The sequence below is a fragment of the Hyperolius riggenbachi genome, chromosome 3, assembly GCF_040937935.1.
Source record: "Hyperolius riggenbachi isolate aHypRig1 chromosome 3, aHypRig1.pri, whole genome shotgun sequence".
In the NCBI taxonomy this organism is placed as follows: domain Eukaryota; kingdom Metazoa; phylum Chordata; class Amphibia; order Anura; family Hyperoliidae; genus Hyperolius; species Hyperolius riggenbachi.
The window spans coordinates 354,270,350-354,285,369 of record NC_090648.1 but is presented as its reverse complement, the minus strand read 5'-3'; the positions used below and the strand labels follow the sequence as shown (position 1 = coordinate 354,285,369).

General features: G+C 44.0%; 1 protein-coding gene across 2 annotated transcripts in view; it reads left to right on the top strand.

Moving 5' to 3' along the window:
• The window catches only part of RGS14 (regulator of G protein signaling 14), a 152,271-nt gene that overhangs the window by 122,934 nt on the left and 14,317 nt on the right, over positions 1-15,020 (top strand). For both annotated transcript variants that reach the window (XM_068277101.1, XM_068277102.1), the window contains one exon: positions 135-261. In XM_068277101.1, coding sequence (XP_068133202.1) covers positions 135-261 — 127 coding nt within the window. The remainder of the gene's footprint in view (positions 1-134; positions 262-15,020) is intronic.

The following is a 15,020-nucleotide window of genomic DNA, read 5'->3' as shown; positions in this document are numbered from 1 at the left end:
GTGATATCTGCAGTGTCAGGGCTATAGTGCTAACCACTGTGCTATCATATCCTGCTGTTGTATGTTTGGTAAAACGGCTTGAAACATTTTTTTTTCCAATTAAAGACTTCAACTTATACTTTGATATTTTTCAGGTTACAAGTTGAAACACTGAATAAAAACTTGCGTATCGTGGCCAAGCCCACAAAGACAATACAAGAAGCTTTACATTCAATTCTGAAGAAATATGGATTGGATAACCAACAGTTCATACTGAAGAAGGTATTGCTAGTGCCTAGCTGAATGCTAGACTATACCATCAATTCCATTCACTTCCCTGACCCATATAACAGACAGCCCCACAACAAACAATTCCTCCACATGCCCCTCTACCCCACTGGGTATACTAGATTTCCTCACAGACTTGTGATCAGGGTCGGACTGGGCCACAGTAGTACAGTTTTTCCCCTCGGTGGGCCCCCCTCCAGGTCTCTGGTGCCCCCCCCCCCCCCCCCACACTCCTTGTCTGACAGAGCTCCAATTGCTGCCTGCAGCACAAAAATTCTCTTCTCAGTGCTGTAATCACTCATGCTGAGAGCAGTGGCGTAGCTAAGGAGCTGTAGGCTTCAATGCAAATTTTACAATGGGGCCCCCCAAGCACTCTATACATAACAATTGATACGACGCACCAAAACCTGCCAATGACAACTACAGTGTCAGAGGTGCAAGAAGGGGATGGGAAATAGCTTGCTAATGATTACCACTGTTCAAAGTATCTATAGAAGTGATTATTATGAGCACAGGACCAATAGAGAGGTAATACTGTTGTTGAGGGAGGGCCCTTCGGTGCTCCTTTGGCCCAAGGGCCCCAATGCGGTCGCAACCTCTGCGGTCGCAACCTCTGCAAAGTAGGACATTACTTTATATTGAAGGAGGGGACTCTATGCAAAGTTTTGCTGGGCAGCAGTGTCTCTGAATTACAATGCTGCTAAGATTATGTACATTTGGCCCTGTCCATAATACATCATGACCACGCCCACCTTCCGGTGCATGGTCACGACCTTTTTTCACCGCAATCATGGGATGTGTGGGCCCCAGGTTGAAATTTCTTTGGTGGGCCCCCAGTGTCCCAGTCCGACCCTGCTTGTGATGTTGTGATGACTTGTAACAGGAAGTGTAGGAGGAGATTGACTCCAAAAGAGTTCATTGAGGTGTGTGAGTGCAGTTTACACTATGAAAAGCCACAAAAGTGGTGATTCAAGGGAACCCGAAGCGAGGGGGATACGGAGGCTGCAATATTTATTTCCTTTTAAACAATACCAGTTGCCTGGCTGTCTTGATGATCCTCTGCCACTAATACTTTTAGCCATAGACCCTGAACAAGCATGTAGATTGGGTGTTTCTGACAAAAATCTGACAAGATTAGCCAGGTGTGTAATTCAGACACGACTGATGCCAGAAAGATCAGCAGGACAGCCAGGCAACTGGTATTGTTTAAAAGGAAATAAATATGGCAGCCGCTATATACCTCTCATGTCAGGTTTGCTTTAACTTGCTAAGTCCAGAGGACCTCAAGAATAGATGCTGATGTCACCCAAAGGACACATTTTTTTATTCTAAGTTTATAGCCACTGGTCCTACCCTAATGACCAAGCCAAAGCAGTTATTTTGGCAACACTATGATGTGCACAGTTCTATGTAATTAATGGCTTCTGTGTCTGCATAACAGTAATTTCCAGAGGAAAGCGGATTATTTTGGATATGAGGAGATGTTTTGGTGATATTATTATCAGTACTGTTGTGTTAAAGTGAAACTGTGCCCAACTGTATATGGAGTGAGACCAAGGCCTGAGATTATGCCTGCCTCTTATACATCACTAGCTTGCTCTCATTGGTTAACAGTCACTAGACTTGTGCCCATGGCCGGTTGTAGACTTTTTGCTGCCCGAGATAGACTTGTAAGGATGCCCCCCCCCCCCCCCCCAATTGGAATGATTGCACAGCACCCGACAATTTGCACCACACGTTATAGCTGTGGTGAGCCCCCCAAAAAGAACCCTCAGTATAGGTAGGTAGCCAGGTATAGGTGCCGCCAGTATTGGTAGCTAGATACAGTTGCCCCCAGTATATATTAGCCAGGTGCAGTTGTCCCCAGTATAGGTTGGCCAAGCACTCTCTTCACTTCCTGTTTCTGCCTGGTGCTGTCCCCCCGGTGCTGCTGTCGGCTCACTTGGCATCATGGGTGGACCGGGCCTGCTTGTGCCCACTAATCCTGTGACCAAAATCACAACAAGACTAAAGATAGTGACAGCAGCTAACCAAGCGGAGCAGCATAGTGAGCAATGAATGGGTGAGTACAATAGAGGCCTGAGCCTCATTCCAGAAGCAGATGGACACAGGTTCACTTTAAATAGAAGTACCCTATAGTTACATCAGTAATTACAAATAATGCTTGCATACTGTGTTCCCTGGCTTTAAATGACTGCTAAGAAGCAAAATTGATGTTATTAATAGAACTAGGTATAATCAGGTGAGTTAACATGAACTTTAAGAATGTGTTTCCACCTACTGCTAAGTGAACAATGATACGAAGCTTCTCATAGGCAGATTCCAGGTCAAACATATTAAAAAAAAAGGATACGCTAAAAATGTTATTCCTATTCAGAGCCCAATCCAGCGAAACTTCATAAAGTTGCCAGCCTACATACATAAAAAACTGGTGTAGCCTTTGACATCGTACACTTATGACATAAACTACAATATACCAGCCCCCAGCTCCAGAAGCTCCACCTTCTAGCATCTGTGGGCATCTGTAAACATGTGAGAGATGAATCTTACCAATGGCAGTACTCTGTTTTTGTTTTTTTTACCAAAAATAATTTTATTGAGGCACATTACAAAAATTGTGGCAATCATCTCCATACAAAATGTTGGATAAATCAATTAGGTTAAACATTAACATAGAGATTAATAATGAAACATTAAAACCTCCCTAGCGTTCTGGACGAGCTGAGCTCGTCCAGAGACGCCGGAGGTCACCGCTCAGGCCCTGGCGGGCCGATTTGAATAATTTTTTTTTTGAAACACGCAGCTAGCACTTTGCTAGCTGTGTGTTTCTCCGTTCGCCGCCGCTACCCGACGCGAAAGAGGCCCCCCCCGCAGACCCTGTGCGCAGCCTGGCCAATCAGTGCCAGGCAGAGCTGAGGAGTGGATCGGGACTCCGTCTGACGTCACGACGTCGATGACGTCAAGGACGTCACTCCAATCATCGCCATGGCGACGGGGGAAGCGCTAAAGGAAATCCCTTTTCAGAATGGGATTTCTGGACGGGTCTTCACGCCGTCGGCGATCGGAGGGGTGGGAGGGATGGAGCAGGGAGGGGGGAAGCATGTAGCTAGCGATAGGCTAGCTACATGGAAAAAAAAATTAGTTAAAAAAAAAAAACCTCCCACGGCCGTGCGCAGCACGGAATCAGAACGCCAGGGAGGTTAAAAAAAGTGCATCAACGTCATCACAGTATGTGATCATGGGTATCCAGGCATGTTGAGTAAGTAGTTATTCAAACATAGTTCCACTAGAACCAATACCAATCCACTTTTATTTTTTGGGTTCAGTGTGCAACTCAGCTAATATGGGCTTTTTATGGGCTCCAACAAGCTAATATGGGCTTTCAAATATCAAAGTCACAGTTGTATGTGTCATAGTTTTAATCAGTGCTCTTAGAGCCATGTTTTACTAAACCGAGTGTTATGAGAATTAGGGAGGTAGGCAGGTGCTATTAGGGTGACCATATTTTGATTTCCAAAAAAGAGGACGATTACAACAGCATGTGGGCGTGGTCATGGGTGGGGCCAAATATACGCACCCATTATAAGTTAGATAGGTATATGCCCCTAATATAGGTTAGATAGGTATATGCCCCCAGTATAGCTTAGATAGTTATATGCCTCCAGTATAGCTTAGATAGATATATGCCTCCAGTATAGCTTAGATAGGAATATGGCCCCAGTATGTGCGCAGCGGCGGGGGGAGCGGGCAGAGTGAAGTTTCCCCTTACCTGCCTGGATCCTGCAGAGAGTCAGTCAGCGAGCCAAGCTCAGAAGAGCCGCTTGAAGAGAGTCAGTCAGCCAGCCGAGGGCAGAACAGCCACTTGCAGAGAGTCAGTGAGCCGAGCGGCAGAAGAGCCGTTTGGCTGAGTCAGGAGCTGAACGAGCCGACTCAGCCTAACGGCTCTTCTGCCGCTTGGCTTGCTGACTCTCTTCAAGCGGCTCTTCTGCGCTCAGCTCACTGACTGACTGACTCTCTTCAAGCCCAAGCGGCTCTTCTGCGCTCGGCTAACTGACTGACTGACTCTCTTCAAGCCCAAGCGGCTCTTCTGCGCTCAGCTCACTGACTTACTCTCTGCAGCAAGTGGCTCTTCTGCGCTCGGCTCACTGACTGACTCTCTTCAAGCCCAAGCGGCTCTTCTGCGCTCAGCTCACTGACTCACTCTCTGCAGCAAGTGGCTCTTCTGCACTCGGCTCACTGACTGACTCTCTTCAAGCCCAAGCGGCTCTTCTGCGCTCGGCTCACTGACTGACTGTCTGCAGCAAGCGGCTCTTCTGCGCTCGGCTCACTGACTGACTCTCTTCAAGCGGCTCTTCTGCCGCTCCGCTCGTGTTCAGCTCTCTGACTCTCCAGACTTCTCCAGGCGTTTCTAGAACCCGGGAGGACGGCCCGGACAGGTCTGAAAAAGTGGACCTGTCCGGGCAAAAGAGGACGCATAGTCAGCCTAGGTGCTATAGATCTGCATGTTAACAAAAACAGTGTTTCTCGTTAAAAAAAAGGTCATTTTTTGGCATGAGTAACACCAGCAATGAAATAAATCTACAGTCTTTTTGTGTTGTAGGTTTAATACTGGTCTTGAACAAGGAGCTATCTGCCCATTATCACAGTATCTGCTATGATTTCCCTGCTTACTGCCAGTCCTTAAGAAGAACCATATGTAATGTGAAATATAACCAGCGATACATCACAGAGATTGCTTTAATTTGAAATGAGTCAGGGTTTCATTATCATGTCAATTAGTTATGTTCCGGTGAAGGTCCTTGCAAATCATAGCGTTCCCATGTCACAAAACAATACAGACTCTTGATAGACACTGACATGGCAGATTTGGCATGAGTCAGAGGGGGACTGTAGTGGAATTCCAGAAAGAAAGTACTTCCTGTGAAGTCACCCTCATAAGTCTCACGCTGGGCACATTCTATGTGTGATTTAACCCCAATTATGGTCTACTTATGATTTCCAATAAAGCAAACCTGTCAAAAACTCTGGCAATAGAAACAAAATGCATGATCAAAAGCCATAAGGGGACTAGATGGGAATTAGACCTGAAAAATAACAAAACCAAAGAGGAATGGGGAAAAGTATGGGCTATTGTCCCAAAACTTTCTCTAAACCTGATGATGATTGAATCAGCATACAAAGTCCTATTTAGGTGGTATTGGGTCCCTGCCAGACTTTCACATTTAGCCACCTCAAACTCAGGCAGGTGCTTCCGAGGATGTGAAGCGAGAGGAGATATGCTGCACACTTTTTGGTCATGCCCCATGTTATCTAGATTCTGGGGAAGGGTGTACAGACTTTTATCTGCACTATTTGGCAAAACAATCTCCAGGGACCCCTGGTCAGCTTTATTACATCACAAAGTAGACTCCCTTATCAAAACTCAGAACATTCTAGCCCATTTTATTTTTGTGGCAGCTTCCCAGACGATTGCTAAAGCATGGAGGACGCAATTTGTGTCCTTCGAGGAAGTCAAGAATAGGGTGACAGCATTTCTGATTCAAGAACAGATGGCTAGCCAACTTGAAGACAAGGCCAAACAATTTTCTAAAATATGGGACCCCTGGAGATTGTTTATTGGTCTACCCTGAATAGATAATTATCAAAGATAGATTATAGACCCCAATGGATGATCAGATTCTCTTCTTTCCCTTTTTCTTCCTTCTTTCTTTCTTTCTTTCTTCCCTCTTTGTTCTTCTCCCTATCTTCTCGATTCCTCTTTATCTATGGGCCAGCCCTACTCTCCACAAAAGTGGAGACTGTGCTCTGGCCCACCAAGAGCTGACAAGAATCTTGAGATAAGGGTGGTATTGGATTATGGGTTCATTTGTTGATATAGCGTGTTATTTGTGAAGCCATTGGCTAGACTACTCGAATCCATACTGTAATTATTCTTGCTTTTACTGTTAATATCCCCCTTGTCTCACTGTCTGATGATTTGCATCGAAAATGCAATCTTGCATGTTAAACTTTCATGACAAAATTCGATAAAAATATTGAAACAGAAAAGCCATAAGGGCCCTTTTACATTACATCAGTTGCTGTCAGTTAGAAATGCAGGCATCAAACCAACAAACGTTGATTCCGGCAATACCTTTAATGACTAAAGGTGGCCACACACCATACAATTTTTAAATATCTGTTCAATTCAAGAATAGCAATCAATTTTTCTGACTTATTGTAACAATTAAAAAATCTGACCAATGCACCACACACCTATGTTAAATGTTTCCCCAATCATGAATAAAATAATTGAAAGATTAGAAAAAATTGATCAGAACTGTACATCAAGTAATTGACAATCTATGACACACCATACAATACTGCATTTCTGCTCCTTGACAAACAGTAGACCATACTTCACTCCAGTGCAGTTTCTAGGCTAAAATGCACCCAGGGCGAGGGTGTAAAAATTGCGCCCCCCCCCTAGGTTAGATAGGTAGGTGCCTCTCAGTATAGGTTAGATTAGGTAGGTGCCCCCTAGTATAGGCTAGATTAGACAGGTGCCCCCCAGAATAGGTTAGATTAGGTAGCTGCCCCCCAGTATAGGTTAGATAAGGTAGCTGCCCCCCCAGTATAGGTTAGGTAGGTGCCCCCCAGTATAGGTTAGGTAGGTGCCCCCCAGTATAGGTTAGATAGGTAGCTGCCCCCCAGTATAGGTTAGATTAGGTAGCTGCCCCCCAGTGTAGGTTAGATAGGTAGCTGCCCCCCCAGTGTTGGTTATATTAGGTAGCTGCCCCCCAGTGTAGGTTAGATAGGTAGCTGCCCCCCAGTGTAGGTTAGATAGGTAGCTGCCCCCCAGCGTAGGTTAGATAGGTAGCTGCCCCCCAGTGTAGGTTAGATAGGTAGCTGCCCCCCAGCGTAGGTTAGATTAGGTAGGTGCCCCCCAGTGTAGTTAGATAGGTAGCTGCCCCCCAGCGTAGGTTAGATTAGGTAGCTGCCCCCAGTATAGGTTAGATAGGTAGCTGCCCCCCAGCGTAGGTTAGATTAGGTAGCTGCCCCCAGTATAGGTTAGATAGGTAGCTGCCCCCCAGTGTAGGTTAGATTAGGTAGGTGCCCCCCAGTGTAGGTTAGATAGGTAGGTGCCCCCCAGCGTAGGTTAGATTAGGTAGGTGCCCCCAGAATAGGTTAGATAGGTAGATGCCCCCAATAATGGAGGGGGGAGCCGCGGGGAGGGCAGCCCGACCTCTCCCTCCCTCTCCTCTCCCGGGCGCCCTCCGTGCTCCCCCCTCAGATGCAGAGTTCGTGAGCAGCAGGGAAGCGCTGTTTACAACTCACCGGCTGCCTGGCTCCAAGCGCTGCTCTCTCGCCGCTGGTCTCCTCTCTCTCTCTGTATACATACTGATACACGCTGCTTCCGGCTACAGGAAGCAGCGTGTATCAGTACGTATACAGAGAGAGAGAGGAGACCAGCGGCGAGAGAGCAGCGCTTGGAGCCAGGCAGCCGGTGAGTTGTAAACAGCGCTTCCCTGCTGCTCACGAACTCTGCATCTGAGGGGGGAGCACGGAGGGCGCCCGGGAGAGGAGAGGGAGGGAGAGGTCAGGCTGCCCTCCCCGCGGCTCCGGCTCCCCCCTCCATTATAGCGCCCCCCTCCCAACAGCGCCCCGGGCGGCGGCACGCTCCGCACGGGGCAAGAAACGGGGCTGCTTCACTCGTCAGTTAGAACTGAACAGACAACTGATGAGCAAGGTAATGTCCATGTTTCTCTATGGCTTAGGTCAGATTATACATGTTTCAACTGAAAGCTTTTCACAACGCAGTGCTATGAAAAGTTAAACTGCATCAGTTCTTCAGCATATAGTTTAAAGGAGAACTAAGGGTGTGTTCACATTATATCCGTTGCGCTGCGGAATAATCCTGCATGTAAACTCACTGCCCATAAAATTCTATGGAGCTGTTTACATCTCTGTGAGGTAACGGATCGTGTTATTCTAACTTGCTGCATGCTGGCTTTGGATTAACAGTGTCCATTGCTGTTCTCACACACACTATAATGCATGAACTATGCAACGCACATCTGCAGCGTTGTAGTGATGTAAGCAGTGGAGGGGAACAGTTTAACAGATGAACACCATTCAAAGATAACTAATACAGAGAGTGAAGAAGTGCCCCTGGTGGTCCCCTCTGGCCTAGGGGCCCCAGTGTGGTAGAAACCTCTGCATCATCTATTGCTGCACCATTGGAGCCATATGACATTCATTGGGAGCTGAGCTTTGCATAGCTGGGACAGAGGGAGAGAGGCATGTCTCTATGGCCCACAGAAAATTGCTGGGAGGGGGGGGGTCACTTGCTGATAAGAGTGATTGGGGAATGGTGAAGGTGCCACACTTGCTTAAATAGTGGGGATGGGGCTGACTGGGCGCACTTTGCTGTGGGAGAAGAAGGGGTGTTTGGCTGAGCACTGACTGAACTCTCAGGCAGGGAGCACACTGATTTGATTTGCATGCCTTTTGCTGCATAGAGGGTTTTTTCTTTCTGTTTGTTTCTTTTTTGTTATTTTCCTTGTCACTGAGCGAATGTAAGCATCTCCGCAAGCAAAATGACAGACATATGTTTTTGGTTTATTGGTCTGTTATGTATACAGTCTAAGTATGCTCCAGCATTCATGTATCCATTAAGATGTCAGATCACTCTGCGTGAGCTAAGTAACTCCATCTTCTGTGACAAAAGAAGACAAAGTCTTTGATAAATTGTATTTAGACACTGGATTGTTGGTTAAAATTCTCTGGTTAACTGTGGATGAAACAAGCACAGCTACATTTTACTAAATACACACAGCTGGTGATCAAAAGAAAGCCAGAGCAAGGGAGAATTAAATGCAATACTTAATATAAAGATAGATTCCATGCAAATACAAAAAATGTCCTTATAATACTGAAAGATTTTCAATGAAGAATATTATGTGGTTTTAAACCACAACTAAACGCAAAAGTGAACAAGGTTCATTCTGAAAGCAATCATGCTAGAGCAGTCTCGGGTATTTTAGGACCCTTTCAACCCTTTTCATGTCCTGACAGCAATAAAATCTTGGCATAATGTCTACTCCCTTCTGTTCCAACTAAAGGCTTGTATGGACGCAGGATCAAAGTCGGCTGAGGCAGCCGATAACAACCGCCTCAGTCCATAATCAAGTGTGTGTACAGAGGTCCCTGACCCCAAACTCACAAGCGATCCACCGAATGGATCAACTCACCCCCAGGAATAGCCGATCCCATTATGCTCGCCACACCCCTGCCTGTCACATGACGTTATGCATGCCTGCTCCGTCGTTCTTCTGCCCCCCACATAGCAACAAAATGCATCACCAGCTACACAGCGTCTGTGCAGCCCTGTTTAGGGATGTTGCCTAAGGGGATGGGTACCAATCCCTGTGTGGCGACATCTGTCAAAGGCAGGCGCGGATTCACATCACAGGAGCCTATAGGCACCAATCTCCTGGCACCTTAGACTTCGTACTCCATGAACCTACAAACCCTGCTGAGCCGCAACATAAGTGTGCTGGTTGGCCCAGTTGTCACTTTTCCCTTACTACCCTTGCCCATCATAGGTAGTTACAGGTGCCCCTCAGTATTAGGTAGCCAGAGCTATCATCAGTATTAAGTAGCTAGTGGTGTCCCCAAATATTAGGAAGCTCCTGACTGAAAGGAGGTCTGGGCAGTGGAATGCTGAGACCCGAAAGAGTAACCTTTTATTTAGACTCTGCTTTGGACTCTGCATAGGTAAGGTGGGAGGGAGGCAATTGGGGAGGTGAGTGAACAGCCTTTCCATCATCAGGCGCCTGTAAGCACGTGCCTAAAGTGCCTTATGGTAAATCTGCTCCTGGTCAAAGGTGTGTACGCAGCTTAAAACAGCAGAAAGTTAAACTTTTGAAGTTCCTCTTCCTTATGTATTCACCCTGAACATGTTATCTTTGTATTAGAATTTGAATGTACGCCTAAGGTGCATACTCAATTAGGAATAAAAAAAATTATTGAAACGTTATTTATATAACGTTTTTCTGATATCTTGGTGCAGTTGTGATATCCTGGCTTCTGGGAAAATTGGGCCATGATAATGGCGTTACTGTTATTACTTGTTTACTCCAGCATCTAACCACACCTGTTCTTTACTGCCAGCCTACTGGAGTGCTAGCCTTATTCTTTTGCCCTTCCCCAACACTAACATTCCCTCTTCTCCTCTGCCTAACCTGAAACGTACCCTAACCTTTCTATCCCCTGAAGTTATAGATACTTACATAAGGGGATAAGGAGTCAAGTCAATGAATGCCTCCAAAATCTGCACCCATTCCAGCAACCAAGAAGATTAGTCGTTTTGATACGGGATTGCATAAGTGCTAGCTTTACCGATCTTAATCAAAACCTATGTTATAAAAGTGAGAGTTTAAAGACTAATACGAGTGGTCATTAACTGATGCCTAAATGATCGCTAATGATCATTTTGGGTGACAGTTTGAAAATGATCGCTGAACAGATGCACTACTTTATATGCAAACAGTCTGTTCTAAAGAGAGGGGAATATTGTGGAGACAAGTGGGGAATCAGCAGAGGGTTCAATGCAATGGCAGTTATTTGCTTCAGCCCATTATCATTCTGGCATAGTGTTCCTGTATCAATAAGGCCTCTTTTCCACAAACGGCTGAACTGCTTGTTTGTCAAGCTGCCTGGCTGCCAGCCTGCCAGCCACAAGCGTCACTGGGCTGCAATTGCATGAAGCCAAATGGCAGTGTTCGGTAACACAGCACGTGACGTGCCATGCTACTGCCATGCTCAGAAGCAACTCCATGGGGTTCCCCCTGTCCACTACCTGTGCCAAGAGCTAGCAAGCGCACGGCTGCTAGCAGACAGGTGGGGAAGTCACCTCTCTCAGCTGTTCATGGAAAAGAGGCCTAAATAAAGTTGTGGGAAAACTCAAATTCAATGTTGCAAAAAGTAAAGTCATGCATTTTGGTTGTACTATCTAGCACTGTACAAAGTAAATAGAATACAGATGGGAACATCAAACTTGGAAAGGGAATTAGGAGAACTTGTTAACAAGTTCAATAATCGTATTCAATGCCAAGCAGCTGCAGCTAAAGGAAATACAATTTTGAGATACATTAAAAGGGAAATAAAAACTTCTGCTCCTGTTTAACTATCTTGTAAGACCAAGAATATGAAATTCAGATCTGGACACTGTATTACAGGAAGGATGTTGCAGTTTTAGAGCAGGTGCGGAGACAAGCAACAACATTTCTTGGAGGGAACGAAGGTCTCACTTACCAGGAAAGGTTAGATAGACTGGGCTTATTTAGTCTAGTGAAAAAACAAAGTGATCTAATTAACATGTATAAATGCATCAGAGGGTGATATAAAAGCTTAGCAAATGAGCTTATTGTCACAAGGCTTGTGAAAAGGTCTAAGGGAGGTCATCTGCGCTTGGAGGAAAAAAACGATTTTGCCATTTAAGAAAGGGTTCTTTACATTAAGAGTGATAAAATTGTGGAATGTCCTGTATTACCATAGGAAGTAGTTATGTCAAATTCTGTATCTGCATTTAACGAGTACCTGTAGTGAAAAAAGTACCCCTAGGGGTACTTACCTCGGAAGGAGGAAGCATCTGGATCCTAAACAGGCTTCCCCTGTCCTCATCACCAGAGGGGATCCAGCTCTGGGACTCCCAACGATCTTCTTGTTGCCGCTTGTTGGGAGCCTTGCGCAAGTGCAGAAGCAGCTCTGGTGGAAATAGATGAGCATGAGCTGTCTGCGCCTGCCCACTAGAGTGGCCCCGATCGGGTTCGGCTATTTCCACTGGAGCCTAACGAAAAGCCGCTACTGTGCCTTTATTGTTTACCTGTGTTCGGGGACCAAGTGATGGAAGGGGTCTGCAAGGGATGACGGGGGAAGCCTCTTTAGGATCCGGAGGCTTTCCTATCTTGAAGTGAGTACCCCCTAGGTGATGTTTTTCTCCTCACAGGGTAGGCTTTTTTACGAGGGCTTAGATGCTTTCCTCGCATCGAATTACATCCATGGTTATATTTACTAAGTCATTCCTTGCTGTGTTGAGATTTTATATGATTGCCATCTGGAGTTGGGAAGGAACTTATTCCCTTTTAGGGCAAATTGGTCCTAGCCTTGTAAGTGTCTCCTGGCTCAAATGAGATGTGTGAGGGTGCAGGATAGTGTTGTACCTAATTTTCTGGCTAAACTTCATGGATGGATGTCCTTTTTCAACCCAACTAACTTTGCAGCTAAGTAACCTGTACTGATGCTACATTACATAGAAAATCATGAACAGTCATCTTGACTGACAAGAATCTCGCATCAGTATGTAGCTTTTGACAGTACAGTATTTTCATTTCATTTCATAAAATAGCCACATAAAAATTCTCAATAGATGGTTGTACACGTTGGAATCTAAAACTGAAATATATACCCCTCACTGTAAAACACTAACAACTGTTTTTTGTTTTGTGTTTTGACTGACCCTGGCTTACAACTGTGCATTTACCCAACAGTAAGATGATGTAACAGGAAAATATACGCATTAACTGTAACCAATTATATAAAATGCCCTAGCCACAATGTATTGCTCCCATATGCTAGAGTTGATTGATACTGTTTATGAGATCACTTGTAAGCCTTCATTGTAGTTTATGTTTAATATTGGTTGGTAATACGATGGCATTACAGGAATGTTGCCGTGTAAACTATCATATGTCATATGCTAAGACTCTGTGTAATGAAGAATGACTGGGGCTTTGTAGGATAATTAGGAGACTGGGGCTTGATTAATGCTTGTCTCTAGTGCTTTGCATCAAGAGATCAGAATAATGGGATAGATAGCAAATGCCACAAAATGAACGTTTATTGACCTAACAGCGATTTATATAACAAAGGTTATATTTATCTTTTTGCATATTTTTCCTTTGATTATTTTTTTTTTATGCTGAGGTCATAGAAAAGAAACAAAGGAATGTAGGCAAATGTTTGGTAATATATCCAATCCTGAACAATCCATAAAGGGGCCCAATAACAGTACAATATTTTCCTCTGATTTTCTCATATGATCAGATTTTCAGAATTGTAAGCAGTCAGAAGGTAATTATCGATTATTCCCATAAACGGGTTGATTAGTGCACTTTCTCTTTTCAGATACGCAGGGTTGGAGAGTCGGTACAAAAATTACTCAGACTCTCAGTTTATGAAACCACCGACTCAGACTCCAGGTACCCAAATTTGCTCTGACTCCTCAATTCTGACTCCTTAGTCTAATAATTACCTGGGCTGGAAAGTTGGTAAAAAAATCATCCGACTCCTCAGTTTATGAAACCACTGACTCCGACTGCGACTTCAGGTACCCCAAAATTGCTCCAACTCCTCGACTCCGACTCCAAAGCCTTGCAGATACAATCATAAAATCCAATGTTCCAATTGACTAAATTCTGTTATCTGATCAACCAGAGAACAGTTGATTTTCTCCACTTACTGCGTTTTTTTTTCTGTGCACTTCAATGGTAAAAATATGATTAAATGATCACATAAGGGGAAAATATTGTATCGTTAAAGGGCACCTTATCCATTTCAGCCCGTGGATTGTTTTCGCCTTATGGACGAGAGGAATTTTCGCATTTTAGTGCTTCTCTCATTCATTCCCTAATAACTATCAGTAGCGATAGTTATTAGGGAATGAATGAGAGAAGCACTAAAATGCGAAAATATCACAATGAAATGATCTATAACTTGTATAACTTGTTTTTTTCGCCATCAATTAGGCTTTCTTTTTGTGGTACATTATGCTAAGTATTATTTTATTCTAAATGCATTTTAACCACTTCTCTACTACAGGATTTTTCCCCTTCAAAAGCTCTTACCATTCATTCGGTAATGCCTTTATCACTAATTATCACACTGAAATGATCTATACCTTATTTTTTTGCGGGAAAAACTAGGCTTTCTTTGGGCAGTACTTTATGCTAAGAATTATATTATTTCATATGCATTTGACAGGGAAGAAGAAGAAAAAAATGAATAAAATCACCATTTCTCAGCTTTCGGTCATTGTAGTTTAAAAATAAAATGTGCTATTGTAGATAAAACAGACACATTTTATTTGCTCATTTGTCCCGGTTATTACATTGTTTAAATTGTGTCCCTAGTACAAAGTATGGCGATAATATTTTATTTTGGGTTATGGATGAAGGAGTTTCAAAAATAATGAAAATGTATTTAAGTTTTCTATGGTAAGTAAATAATGGTGTATTTGGAAGTAGTTTTACTTTTTGGCCACAAGATGGTGCTATACGAAAAAAAATACCAATACCAAAAATAGAAAACAGAACCAAATATTTATGGACCTAGAAAAGCGCGGCAGAAGTTGCTAAGTGGTTAATAGGAATAATGAGAAAAAAAGTTTATTATTTCTCAGTTTTCGGCCATTATAGTTTTAAAATAAAACATTATACTGTGGATAAAAGCCACACATTTTATTTGCCAATTTGTCCCGGTTATTGCAACGTTTAAATTATATCACTAGTACAATGTATATGTGCAATATCGAGTTCTGGAGAGGCACACCTTACCGTGAGTGGTTGTGTGCGTAGCCTGGATGCAAAAGCCACATCCGTCCAATATCAGCGATTTAAGTTCGGCTAGCACACCAGTATCATTGTTCAGGATTTTTATTCCTTATAGCATGCACAACATGTTGTGCTTGCTATAAGGAATAAAATCCTGAA